The 14363-nt window shown below is 42.1% G+C and overlaps 1 protein-coding gene across 15 annotated transcripts in view; it reads left to right on the forward strand.

Moving 5' to 3' along the window:
* Positions 1-14363, forward strand: part of LOC100748280 (basement membrane-specific heparan sulfate proteoglycan core protein) — a 189285-nt gene that overhangs the window by 61176 nt on the left and 113746 nt on the right. For all 15 annotated transcript variants that reach the window (XM_033318695.1, XM_024364820.2, XM_033318696.1 and 12 more), the window contains exons 2-9: positions 7886-8045; positions 8200-8336; positions 8422-8572; positions 8657-8825; positions 9962-10122; positions 10461-10604; positions 10888-11112; positions 11298-11414. In XM_033318695.1, coding sequence (XP_033174586.1) covers positions 7886-8045; positions 8200-8336; positions 8422-8572; positions 8657-8825; positions 9962-10122; positions 10461-10604; positions 10888-11112; positions 11298-11414 — 1264 coding nt within the window. The remainder of the gene's footprint in view (positions 1-7885; positions 8046-8199; positions 8337-8421; positions 8573-8656; positions 8826-9961; positions 10123-10460; positions 10605-10887; positions 11113-11297; positions 11415-14363) is intronic.

A 14363-nucleotide genomic window follows, 5' to 3' on the forward strand; every position in this document is an offset into this window, starting at 1 on the left:
CGAAGTTTGATACGATAGACCCCTTAGGTGAATTATCTGCTACAGATAAATGAACAAATTGAATCGTGCATGAAGATTTAGAATATCATTCGATTAGTATACCTACTGTTGGAATACAACGATATTACGCACATAGACACAAATAGTCTTATACAGACGCCTATACAGGCCATACTCACTACTGTATAGAGAGTGAGGTTCAAAATCTTTTAACACGTTGACTGCCACGTTGATTTATTCGTCTACTTGCGAAGGATCGTCGTAGGTATTTGAAAAGATATTCCATAATAATAAATTGTTAATTAATAATTAATTGTAACAATAGTTGATTTAGAATGTGAAACTTTAAAGCATTCTATACGCAGCTGAGATTGGTCGGGACAATTTGAACAATAAGTCGTTGTTTTCTTCAAATTCTTTTGTGCCTTTTTTCGGTCCATTCGACGTCTTTTATTCGCGTAACGTAGTTTGCATGCGCGTCTATTGCTTCTTCCGGAATCATTTTTCCGAACGGCGATATTAGGCTGACTCCATCGAAGACAAGGATTTTTTGTATCTTCAGACAACCCTGATAATTTTGCAACTAATAATTGTCTAAATATTCTAATATTTATATTTTTTCTCGTTGCAATTTTGTAAACCGTTAAAGCGTTTATAATAGAAATTCCCAGAAAGATTCGAATGCCAAGCTTTCTTCTGTACCATTTGATTCCTTTTCTAATTTTGGTGGCATGAGAAACCATTTGGTCGGAATAATCTGTCCACGCTTTCCTTCGTTATATTCGACAACAGCTAGTGGTCACCATGGGTCACCATGGGTCACTACGTACAGTCAGTCTGAGAGTAACTGGCCAACTGTCGACAATCCATAAATTCTTTACCTGCACACTTTGTCAATTATACCATATCACTCCACTGTTCTGTAATTTCGTTTAATAAATATCACCTAATATTATTTCAACATTGTTGAGCTTATTCGACGTGTAAACAGAGAAAACTCGTGGTTAAATTGTAAGGTAGGAAATATATTTAAATAGAAGCGTAATTACAAGTAAGAATACAATTCGAGCTGGTCCAGATCCGCACGCTAGCCGTGTTACCCAATAACTGAAAACCCCGAAGTCAACGTCACCTGTCTACTGTTTATGGTCTGTCTTCGTCGCGGTCTTTTGTCTACACGCTGTCGATGGCTTCGGTGCTTGAGAAAAGTAAAAAGGCCAGATATAGAGTTTTCTTAGAAGTGGTGATCGCTTCGACAAACATAAATATCGTGCCTTCCACAGATTATTTATCTTAACTTTAAGATTAATTTCGAACACCTACAGTAGTTTTTAGAATTTCAAATCCTCATATTGGCGAATATCATTAACCCATTAATCATGACCCTACTTAAGAAGACTGGTCCCCTATGACCATGACATGGAACGACATCCGAATTCTTCATGGAGTTTATCGAAAATTTACTGTTCAAAACGATTGGCAGACAATGTTGCTTCGCGAACATCGCATCTTACGTTCTTTATAACAGAGGAAAAAAGAAGAAATTATTTATTTTAGAAAAAATAAGAAATTGAATCATATTATTTCTCGTGGAATTGTTTAAAATAGTCGATACAATAAACTGATAGGCGAGATGCTGACAAACGGGTCGAACGTGATCTCTCACATCTGAAGAATACTTAACGATTGAAATAAAAAGCAGTCGCAGCGCGCGTAATAATACGCGCTTGCATGCAAAAGGGGTAAAGGAATGGAAGTTAAATATTGGGTTGGCAACTAAGTGGTTGCGGATTTTGTCATTAGATGGTATCATTCGAAGATGATATCCCACTGGGGTTAGCCATCCACATGCTATATTGCTATATCACTAAGCTATAATATTTTACCAAATGTCCTACTGGACAAATTGTAAAATGTAAATAAATAAATAAATAATAAAAAAAAATTAGGTGGTATTAACAAAATCCGCAACCACTTAGTTGCCAACCCAATAAAAGTTCGTCGCACCTGTTCTATTTCAGGTATCTTATTTGTCTGCTCAATTACGTTCTATTTATATTTTATTTACATTTTCTTATCATCACACGCGCTCTGTACATTTTTGCGTCCTTAAATCCCCCATAAGTGCACAAATATCCATAATCTAGCGATAACGTTTGATATCGGCTAGTTTCGAGCGTAATTTTCACGTTAGAAATTCACTCGATAAAATAAATACCACGACTTTTCGTATATTATCGACGAGTAACGCGAACCGAAGCTTCCGATATTTTAGACGCGGAGCAACGGGATGCGTGTGAGTCGAGCTTTCTCATTTCATTCGATTTGACGTATTTTCTAAAAAAAGTGCGGCGATTAGGTTGACGTTTATATTCCGATAAATCGTCGACAACGCGCAAATACGCGAAGAAGCGAGCAGAGTTTATAAAAAAGTCAAACGATTGATCGTTACAAAGCCTGTACCAGTTGGGTTTGTACGTGGTTCGTGTCACCTAATCAAACGACAAGGGAGTGTGAGCGGAAGAAAATTGAGCGAGGGGGTCGACGGTAGACCAAGAGGCTCGATGTTTGCCGCAACTTCGTCCCCATAGTCGAAGTTCCGAGGACGAATTTCCCGTTGGCCACTTAAGCTGCGCCGACACGTATTTCCCATGCATTTTAAGGATTTCGGACAGCGCGAGGGGCCCGGTGTTTTGTCGAAGTATGAGCACGTAGTTGTCGTGAAAGGATCATAGAGTGGACTTAGCCGGGGAATCCCGTGTAAAACTTGCCCGGAATAACAAAGTTTTGTCTCTAACCTATACCACCCTCTCTCGCTTCTTTCTAATTCTTTGTCCTCTTCGCTCATGGAAACGAGCTTTAATCGACCTCACTTACTTTTTTCCGATTTCTCGCCCCTTGCTTCATACACGTCCACCTCCTTTTTATTTCTCTTTTTTAATATCTACGATCGATCTTGCGGCAAACCGGAGACTGGTAATCTTCGATTTCAGAATTCGTCGTTTCTTCTTCCATTCGCATTCGTCTTTTTCATTTCCAACGATACGATTATTATAAGAATTTTAGATAAGAAAAAGGGCAATCTTATGCTTGAAACGTACAATTTCCAAGTCTCGATCCAGGTACTCGTCGTTCGCACGTTTGGCTGTTGGCCGATACTTGCGAACGGATTGTTCTTTTTGTTTTTTAATTACGTTCATAAAAATACGAATATACAACGTGTGTGTATGTTTGCGACAAGGTGGTTCAAGGTCAGACCTTGATCGGAGATTAGATCGACCCGCGTGTGGCTCGACGAGCGAGCAAATCATCCGAAATAAACGAGAACGACGAGATCCCGCGACACGTTGAGGGTTAAGCGGAGAAACGTCGGAACGCGCTAGTTTATTCGGAGTTTTTCGAGCGAAACAGAGAATTCCGTGAACGAGCTGGTGGAGAGAAGTTACACGGCCTCTTGCTGCTGTTCCTGCAGCTGCCAGAAGTAGGCCTTTCAGCTCCCCTCGTGCAGAAGTTTCGCCATTGATAGGGGTCACTGAGTGGATTTGCAACGAGATACAGCAACCAGGTCCAGCGGCCGTGTTGGTCGGGTTGCAGGTAGCGTGGCGCGTTATCGCGGATCGAAACGGACGCTCGTCTTCCCGTACGACGGTTCAAGAAAAATTTCTTTAACGTTTTGCCTGCGAAATTTGTACTTTTATCGCGGAGAAAACTGCGATTCTCAGATATTACGTTTGCTGTGTATATAAAAGAAAAAAAAATAGGAAGAAGCAGGAACGTGAAGAAAAGAAAAGCGATCTAAGAATTGGTCGATCGAGGTTGATCAGAGATACAGCCGTCTACGTCTATAGACGCAGATTTGGTTTCTAGATTCTGCAAACATAGCACGATGACTTGGTGCTGACGGCCGGAGAGACGGTAAGAGATTCTTATCGCAAGCCAAATATTAACATGGATATTATATTTCCAAAATTGTCCATATTTATTGGAATTATTAAAAGAGAAATAGATTATGTTCGAGTATTCGGAATAGCCTGTATCAGAATTAGAATGCACAAGGTGTTAGAGTAGGAAATGAATTATTCGCGTCGTTTACGTAGCGTCGGAATGTGTTTGCTTGTGTTCAAGTTTCGTTATCATCGTACATTCACGCATATCGGTTGCAAGCAAAGAATACGTCGCAACTAATTTTAGCTGGAGGATTAACGAGCGTCGGCTCGTGTCATTATCCTCCGTGAGCTCTCTGTTTCCAGTTACGCAACGTTACGTCGACCCCCACTCACACGCGCAACGTGTGCACGCGGAAGTCGAGTCCTTCGACTTCTAACTTCGTGCGATTTCTTTCAGATTATTAACGATTGTTCGCCATTTTACAAAACAAATAAATAACTGCAAGTTATTAAACGATTTTAGTTATCGTTATAATATTATGGTGATACGATTATACCGTGCTGGTTAAAAGAAATTCGAAACGAATTTAGCAGGGTACAGACAGGAAGTTATATGGACGCTTCCGGTCACGTGACCAAGCGCATCTCATAGCTGCGTTCGCAACGAAACGCGACACTCTGAGGTATTAGTCGCGATTAGCAAGATCCGCCAGATGGTCGGCTTCTGTTGGATCATGCCATTTGCCACTGATTCCGCCGCCACGAAAAAAACGCATTTTCGCGTCATAATGATACGGTGAGTTTAATTAACGAGTAGACAGGAAATAAATAATGTACATATCGTAGCGCCATGGTACGGAGCATAAAAAGTAATTACGCGAATCGGAAAGGGAGAAAGTATTTTTCATGATTTAGAAAGAGTACTATAGTTTAGAATAGCGTTATAAATATTCAGTTTCTTTAAACTCCGTAAGATCGTAGGAACTAGATGGGAGAAGAATTAATTATTAAAATTAGCGGGAACTGGATGGAAGAGGAATGAAATTCTTAGAATTTCTCCTCGTAACCATCAAAAAATAGAATCTAATAACGTAATTTGATTGAAAAAGAAATTGCGAATGAATTGTCTTGTCTAACTAATCTTAACTTGGCCATTTTATAACATTTCGTCGTGTTCATTTAACTTCCTTAAATTTTGTTAATTAACAAAAAAAGAGAGATTGTAATGCAGAGTTAAAACGTACATTAATGTCATTGAAATAATTTTAGCCTTTAGCCATTTCTTAATTATTGTACATGTCGTTATATGTGATATATTATTATATATGTTAATTATATATCAATTTCAGTTTTGCAATTATCTGTGAACAAAATTCCTAAACTGTTCCATAAGGCACAGCCAGAAGGTACACTAATATCATCCAAGCAATTTTATCCTTCCATTTTGCAACTAGTTCTGAAGAAAATTGAACAGACTGGGCCTGTTCTGGTTTCATAAGGCACAGCAAAAAGGTAAACTAACATCATCCAAACAATTTCAGCCTTTTTTCATTCTGCAATTACTTATGAAGAAAATTGAAAAGACTGTACCTGTTTTGGTTGCATAAGATACAACCAAAAGGTAAACTAACATCATCCAAGCAATTTTATCCTTCCATTTTGCCTTCTAGTTCTGAAGAAAATTGAAAAGACTGAGCCTGTTCTGGTTGCATAAGACACAGTCAAAAGGTACACTAACATCATCCAAGCAATTTTAGCCTTCCATTTTGCAACTAGTTATGAAGAAAATTGAAAAGACTGTACCTGTTCTGGTTCCATAAGGCACAGCCAAAAGATACATTAATATCATTCAAACAATTGTAGTCTTTTCTCATTTTGCAGTTACTTATGAAGAAAATGGAAAAGACTGTACCTGTTCTGGTTGCATAAGACACAGCCAAAATGTAAACTAACATTATCCAAGCAATTGTAGCCTTTCATTCCGCAATTGGTTGTGAACAAAATCCCCAAATTCCTGTCCTATACGTCCAAGAATGGTCTGATTCGTCGTAATTTTCCATCTCAAGTTTCTTGGATTCGTGGATCTCCGGGAAAGGGAGCGGAGGATCGCTGAAAACTAGGTGGTGAAAAACGCGACGGATGTTCCATAACTACTCGATAGAGGGGAATCCTGTATTCGTCGGAGCAAACGCTCCACTCGTCACGTATAGATCGGCGAGCAAACGTCTGGTTTGTTATTCGCGTCGTAGCATAATATCGACAGGGGTACACCGGTTGCATAAGCTTCGTCAGTCGTTTTCTCGCGTAACGATACTTTATCTCGGCCAGGCGATGCTCGCTGCTTGGACTCTCTGTCGCTCTCTTTCTCTTCTTCCTTTCTGTGTGTATACGTGCGCGTATTGTTCGTCGAACAGGGAGGAGACGTCGTTGACCCGCGACGTCGAACCCTGGCCAGCGAATCACGGCCGGTGGAATGGGCGGCTGATCCTGAATTTATATCGCGTGTTTAGGTGAGAATTGGTTCTTTATGAGTCGCACGTGAGTTCACTGCGCGATACTCGAGCACACTCGACGAATCTCACTCGTTATGTACATTGGCTGCTGCGGTTTCCTCGTTTGTAACGCTTCTTCCCTTTTAACCAGCCAACCGCATGTATATTAGATGTATACAATAGCGTACAGTTGTTGAATCTTTGCAACATTGAGATCCGCTACGTCGTCTCGTAGCAAACGGATCTCTTCGTTCGGCATTCGCTTTATCAACCAGTTAACTGCGGCGTACACTCTACCTAGACCAGGCCACACATCGCGGGCCAGATGGGAATTAGATGTCCGCTCATCTTCGCTGCGTACCCTCGATATTCTTAAAGACCCGTTATAAATCCCAGTAATTTGCTAGCTAAGGTCCTTCAGACCCAACAAACATCCGTTTTCCGAATCGTTTCTAAAGACCATTGTCTACTACGGCTTGACAAGGAAAAGTTAGTTTTCCTAACGTACGATGCAATTTTCCTCCTACTAACCACTTCCTCTCGAGGGCGGCTAAGACCCTTCCTAGTCCACCAACCTTTAACCAATTAACAACGAAGCCTATTTCCCTCACTCTCTTAGCCAAAATCGTCAGCAACAAATCCGATGGTCCCGTGCGCTAGACACACCCATCCTTAGCTTTCTTCCGCCACAGCATCGTCTCCGAAGACAACTGATTTTCCATCCTTCGAACAGTCAACATCCTTCGGCCGGGTTTACACCCGTGAATCAGTCACTCGCTCATCTTATACATACGCACCAGCGTAACTATCTTCTTTACAAGTTGTTGAAATAAACGGTGATTTATTACGTACAGTGTTACATTCATCGAACCACCTCTGTTATCTTAACCGAAACAGGGGAACGACTATTTCGCGGCGTCGATTAACCGAATCATAGCGAGAATTTTCGCCTCTCGCTGACGCGCTTTCCTAGCGACCGCGTCTCTCCGCGAACGATCGTAACACGCGGTATTTAGTTGTAGAAATCGGGTTAGGTCACCGAGTGCCTGATTAAATACGAACGACGACGTGTATACTCGTCAAACGCAATTAATTGGTCAATATTAGCGATCAATTAGCTTAATATTAAATACAATTTTTCAAACTTACAAACTTTGCAAACTTTCCTGTTCATGTAACAGGTGTTCGCGTTCGCACAAGTGTCATCGATGTAATCGAGCACTGGGCAAAGTTTCCTTGCTGCGTAAACGAAGTTCTAGCGTAATGTGAATTTGTTAATTCGACAGCCTCGTTGGAAGAATTTTTTATGATCTTCTGAGATTCCCTAAGAGGTAGACCTTCGAGTATACAACTAGCTTAGAGTGCAAAGCCCATGCGCCGCCTGGTGTTCTATTTACCTAGCGTTGTTTCTATAGAAAAGTCACTGGAAGCGTTTCCAAAGACGCTTGAAATGTGATTGTAGGAGTTTGAGAAAGTTGGATTACGTATGGATTCTTTCGTTTGCAGAACGACGATCTGGTGTTCGACCAGGATGGCAAACAGTCCATCGGCGAGGCTCCGCTGATAGAGTCGCGCCAACAAGACTCCTTGTTTCATAGGATAAAGAGAGGGCTGTGGGATTTTTTTGGCCCATCCGAATCGACAACTACCACTACCGAAGCTCCAGGTAATGTATCGTTCTTTTTCCCATAGTAAACACGTTTAAACATCGTCGTTAGTTGCAAGGGTCGGCTAATTGGCAGAAATGCAGATCCTCCAACTGCGCCAAACATTCTGCTCTATCGTGTATTACAGAAATTGTACTGTCTAACGTTTTGCAGAATCCGAAGACGACAACGCGGACAACGAGCTGAACAACGCTCCTCCAGTTCAATCGGACGAGGACAAAGAGCCGCAAAGCTCGAATTTGGAAAGGATAACCCGAGATAGCGCGGAGGAATACGACGAAGATGACGAGGTTGGTATCCAAGAACTTACGACGTTGAAGTAAATACGTAAATCTTTGGTTCGATAGTGGCTCTGATCGTCGTTGTTGTTGACAGAACAACGAGGTTGGGAACGCGGCCGAGGGTCGGAGGGAGCCAGCCAATTTTGGCAACACCGACGACGAAGACCTAGCCGGATCTGGAGAAGTTGAAGGCAGCGCCACCGAGTTTGATACGAAAGTTAATTACGGTTCCAGAAGAGAAAGAAGTAGGCAAACAGTTTGTTATGGTTCATTGATTTGGTAGCCGGAGTTTCCTGCACTTGTTGCTAATTTCAATGTGGCTTTTTCAGGGTTCTACAGAATAACCTTGACCGTTGGAGAACCGTACAGGAGGGAATACGCGGACAGAAGCAGCAGAGAGTACAAGGAACTCAGTGGCAATCTGACGCAGCCGCTCGAGGAGTTGCTGAACCGTGACATTCCCAACGAAAATCACCACGTCAACGTTGTTAAAATATCGTGAGTGTAATGTCACTCGGTGTGCGATTTATTCCTATCCTTCTGTTCTATGAGAAACAGATTTCCTTAGTCTCCGACGCTCTTTACGTTCTTATCGGTAGCAACGCGTGCGTATTATCGTCGTTTACTGTAAAGATAAATGCTTTTAGCTTCTAATCGTACGTAGACTGGATTCGAACGATTGTTACGCGGTATGAAAGTCGCAGCGTACGATGAAATATGATAAAGAGTATGTCCTATAACTTCGAATTAAATGGAAAATTAAATGAAAAGTTCGGTAAATTCGAAGCGAGATTGAAGTTTTAGGATAAATTCTATGAAGGATAAATGAAATGTGACAGGTTGTTGAATTGTTCCGCAATGGTTCAAAAAACAATCACATTGTGACGAGTAATATCATCGGGAACACGTAGCAACTGATTTCCGTGTGTTTTTAACGCTAGAACTACCGATAGTCGACACGAAGCTATTTCTACCAAAATGACTGGTCTTCAAAAAATACGTAATAGTAGAATATTTGTATATTTATTGATTTATTATCTTACAGAAGCAATTCCATGTTACGTAGTACATTTTTGCTATTATTAATCCATCTGGGATCCCTAAACGAGGGTTGACACATTTATAAAATCGTAGAACCAGTCATTTTCACTGCTGTGGTATTTCCAGCGTTAGCATCCAGCGATCCAGCGATCGATCCGGAATTTTCCTGATAACTGACATCCTCGTATCGAATGATACGCGATAAAAATTTGAAAAACGCGTGGCAAGTTGTAGAAAACGAGAAAACTAGTTAATTGGGGTTCGATAAACGGATTACAGGACTCCTGTACACTTTGACAAGTGCCGGTCATTTTCACTGCTATTGAATACGTAAAAACCAAAATAAAATTCGTTATATTATTCTTTCAGTTATCGTTGCGAAAGTCATTACGTCATTGCGGAGTAAATATAACACGAAGTAGGAATTTTAAAATGAAATTGTAAAACCGGTGAGTTTGGCCGGTGTAGTAGTTCTAGCGTTAAAGGCACTAGAGATGTTTTTCTGAAATAGACAGGTAGCCCAAGAAGCTGAGTCAAAGTGACTCAGCCAATAGGTATCCGAGGTACGATAATAATTCCTGTTCGATGTTCAGGCCAACTTCTGACAGCTTTACGTCGCAAGTTACTCTAGACATCGGCTCGACGTTAGCTGATGAGACGGAGATGCAGTACATTATCGAGAAACAGCTGCAGATGCACTCGTTGGGCAACGTCCAAGTGCGTCCGGATGGATTTACCTTCAGAATATTCCAAGGTAACTTGGTTTCGCTACACGCTGACGCGTGGAATGATCGATTCCTCTTCGAAGACCACCCAGGTCGATGACCATAGAAGAAAAAAATCTCGAGATAGAAGGAACGCCTTAGCGTTGATCTTTGCCTGGAAGAATCGATCCATTCAATTTTCACACTTACGCCGCATGCTGTTATTGTGTCATGCTAGTTGTACTTTTACATTATAAGTAGAATCTTTTGTATTAGAGCTCCGTTTCACTTTTTCGTTCTTCTATCTTTTTTTGTTGCATTCTGTTGTCCACCTGATGATTGCAAACACGCCTACACACAAACACACGAAATACGCATCTAACCACAGTAGGGTTTGAAGAGCTGGAATGCGATCAGTCAGCTGAGCTAACGTGTAGAGACGGTACATGCGTTCCATTGGAGCGGCGATGCGATGGAATTGCCGACTGTAAGGATAGTTCTGACGAAGAGGGCTGCTCCGAGAGTACAACGCGTAAGTAGCAGTCGTAATCGTCAACACAGTAGCTGTAAATACACTAAAATATAAGTGCCATATTGGACTTCTGGCATAGATCGCTCTTTGCTACTGGTGAAATCGTTCCATATCAGATGCATTCGTTCGTTTGCTCGTTCAACTAATTCCCTCCCTCTTTTTTTTTATTAGAAAGATTTTTATTTTTAATTATTTACTTATTTTCACATACGTATATTTTTTTTTCTCTCTTCATGTTCATAATTTATATTCACTTCCCAATCATCGAAACGATCAACGACAGAGCCGAGCAGGGATTTCGCAAGAACCGATCATCACGAAATTTTGGGAGCTGTACCAAACGAAGACGATGGAGATATAAACAGAGTTGATTCGATATCTAGCAAATGTCGTGCCGACGACACAATTCGTTGTAGAGATGGAAGTCGTTCTATCTGCTCTGTACAGCAATGTGACGGCGTGAAAGATTGTGACGATGGTGATGATGAAGATGGTTGTCCCCATCCAGGTACAGATGTTGTCTCCCGATTACGTAGATGCTTACTCATAACGACAGTACTTTTACATAGACTAACTGTACCTACACGAGTATCAAATGTTCCTTATCTTGATAATTTTCGTTGTCCCTTTGCGCGCAAAAAGAATCCACAGTTCGTACGTTCGTAAGAAGTAAGAAATCGATCGATATTACAGGTTGCAGCCCCGGAGAATTCGCCTGCGACGTGTCTAGGTGTATCTTGGACTCGCAGCGATGCAACTTCGTCCAGGATTGCGACGACGGAAGCGATGAACACGACTGCAACTATCCTGGTGAGTCGTTCTTTATTTTCTAGCAACTAATAACGATGATAATCTAGCTTCTTTTGCTTCTTTGTTATTTTATAAATAGAGATTTCCAACTTGTATCAATCGACTGTTACTTCGATTTAGAAAACGATGAGAATTCCATTGAAGAGATATCCACTTGCCAGCTGCGACAAAATGTAGAAATCTACTTTTTATATTCTTACCGACCTTATAACTTACCCTCGAAGATTTCGTTACCGATCGATCTCTGCTTTTACCGACGAGTCGCGTGATTATCGCGGACCTTGGGTCTGTTTTACCGACATATCGGATCGATGACTCCGAAATTCCGATCTTACGTCAGCCTGATCATTCTCAACGTCTTTGTTTCCGCTCGGCGACCATCAACTAATTATAAGTAACAACGTCACCGGCTCGTCAAAGGCTTAGAGACGGAAGGGCGTCGAAGACGAGCCAGAACGTGACGATTTTCGCCGTGAAAAGAGGGTCAGGTGGAAACCGACCAGGATGTACCTACTGAATATTCAAAACTCGAGGGCTTTTGCTCTTCCGTTCTGTTTTACCGCGCTTTTTTCACCGTCGAGAGGCGGATGATTATGGCCAACGGCCACGGAAGTCGGTCACGTGATGCTGGAACCTCGGATCGCGAATTTTTTATCAGCATAACGTATTACCGAGTCGATAATTGGTATTAACGGTTCCACATCGGATAGGTCAATAAGATCAAGCTGGCCATTTTTATAGTATTACGACGTGTTAAATTTGTCCAATGTTTCTTCGTTAACAAGCAAAAAGACAAGAATCCCACCGTGCTATACCGAAGACATTAATTCGAGTGATGCAACATATGCGTCAGTAATATGCTTGACGAATATGTTAAATTAATTCGTTAAACCTATCGAGAAGTCTTCTGATAAAAAAGAGGAATGCGAAGGACACCAACAATGTACAACAATTACGGTAACTTATTTCAGTCTCTGGATTAGTCCTCGAGACTACAGCCAGTCTCCTACTGTTGTAGCGTTTAATGGTTGCAGATTAGGCCAAACTACGAATCCCGAGTACCAATTCTCAGTTACAAGTAGGCAAGTAGGGGAAGGCCAGGTCTTCTCAAGTTTCTCGATCAGAGTTGCGGCTAATGGAGAGTGCGTCAGCTATGCGAGGTCTAGAAACGTAACAAAGGATATTAAATTCCCTGTTTGAAATAGAAATACAGGAGCTGCGTGGAAGTGGGCCAAACCGCGACGGAACAATGAGTCGAAAGTTAATCTTCGAAAGTCGATCGCCGGTGAAATTCGTTTTGCACATCTTGAAGTCGAAGTTTTTCTGGCTCGCAGGAAGTCGAAGAGAGACAGACAGAGGCATTCGTTATAAATATCCAGAGACACGCAGACCGCTGCTTTTACCTGCTTCCAGTAATCGCGATGTGCATGCTTAATCAATATTCAAGTATTCAACCGTTAGGGGACCATCGACCTTATCCCCTCATTACTAGCGATGGGTATTCGAATCCATTGGATCGCGATCTTCTGAGTAAAATTGTCCTCTTGGTGTCTCCCGATATATCGCGATGTCTCGAAGAAGATTTTCATATTCGGCAAATGAGACTTTTTTTCATCGATGAACGATCGATCGGATTCTTCGAAATGTCGAAGAAATGTCCAAGGAGTACTATGTTACGATACAGTATAATTAAACGTACATCTTTAATCTTGCACAATCGCAGTGACATTAGACAGGATCATCGATCTATCTACGATATCCCCAAAGATCGTTTCTCTTCATCGGATCTGGACACGTTGCATCCAAAAATTTGAGAATTCTCTTCGAAGCAAAAAGAGACATCCGATGGTACCAAAGGAGTATCCCTCGAGGAGAATTGTTCTATCTTCGACACTTGGAAACATCATCGTTTTCGTAGCAAACTGTGTCCCTAACAGGAAGCCGGGAATATCAACTGATAGCACAGAAGGAGCATTTCTTGATCCAGCTGTTCCATCTCCAACGATAGTTCTCACCAAACCGACGACACATGACGCCACAAGCTTATAGAATCTTCTTAAAACCTGCACGACTATCGACCACGTCGATGTTGCTAACGCTGCCAAAGGAACTAAAGTTGCTAATGCTTGTTCCACCACGGTCTCTCACTGTCCATTCCATACCTTACTGTATCCCAGTAAAGAGATGTTCTATCCCGTCTTTCGCATAGTTTGACGAGACGATCGTTTCCTAGCAAATACGAGATACATTGTGGTTACAAAGCGAGAGTTAGGAGAACCATGATCGTTGGTACCGAGAACAAGTATTGCTGCGGCGTTCCTTGTCAAACTAGAAAGGTCCATCTATAGCTATACCGACAACTAGTAAACTAAATCGAAACAGCTCTTGATCAGAGTGGCATCCGTGTTGAGGCCATCGCTACCGATGACCCTCGTGCTCGCCCTCCCGCCTCCGTTGATCCTGCACGGTGGATAGGAATGCGCATAACCACTTTCGTGTCCCCCGTTTGCTTCCGCGATATGCCAGCTCGGACGGGGACAATTATGAGTCTTGGTGAGCAGGACGAAGCGAACGTTGCTGGAAGTCGGGAAACGAGGCTTTGGTATGGTTGGCAGGTTGGCAAGGGGGGAGGATGGGGAGTTGTACGTTAGGCTGGTAGGTGGAACGACAGCACGCTAGGCACCGCCACGACAAACGTCAACCCCTGCTGTCCCAGCACATTATTCAGGTGCGTCCTCTCGACCTGGTATACGCGGTGTGCAAAAAAAAAAACACGTGGGCATCGTTGCGATGATGGCAATCGCTGCATCATCCTTGCTTGGATGAATTTGTAAGCAGTCATTCGCTTGCTCCGCTTCTCATCGTGCAATCGATAATGAGCGCGGTAACTTTGCACAGTGGCTTGGAGTGACAGTTCTGGGATATTTATCGAGGTTACGGGGATGGGGG

This window comes from Bombus impatiens, unplaced genomic scaffold (assembly GCF_000188095.3).
Source record: "Bombus impatiens unplaced genomic scaffold, BIMP_2.2 scf_0107, whole genome shotgun sequence".
Lineage (NCBI taxonomy): Eukaryota > Metazoa > Arthropoda > Insecta > Hymenoptera > Apidae > Bombus > Bombus impatiens.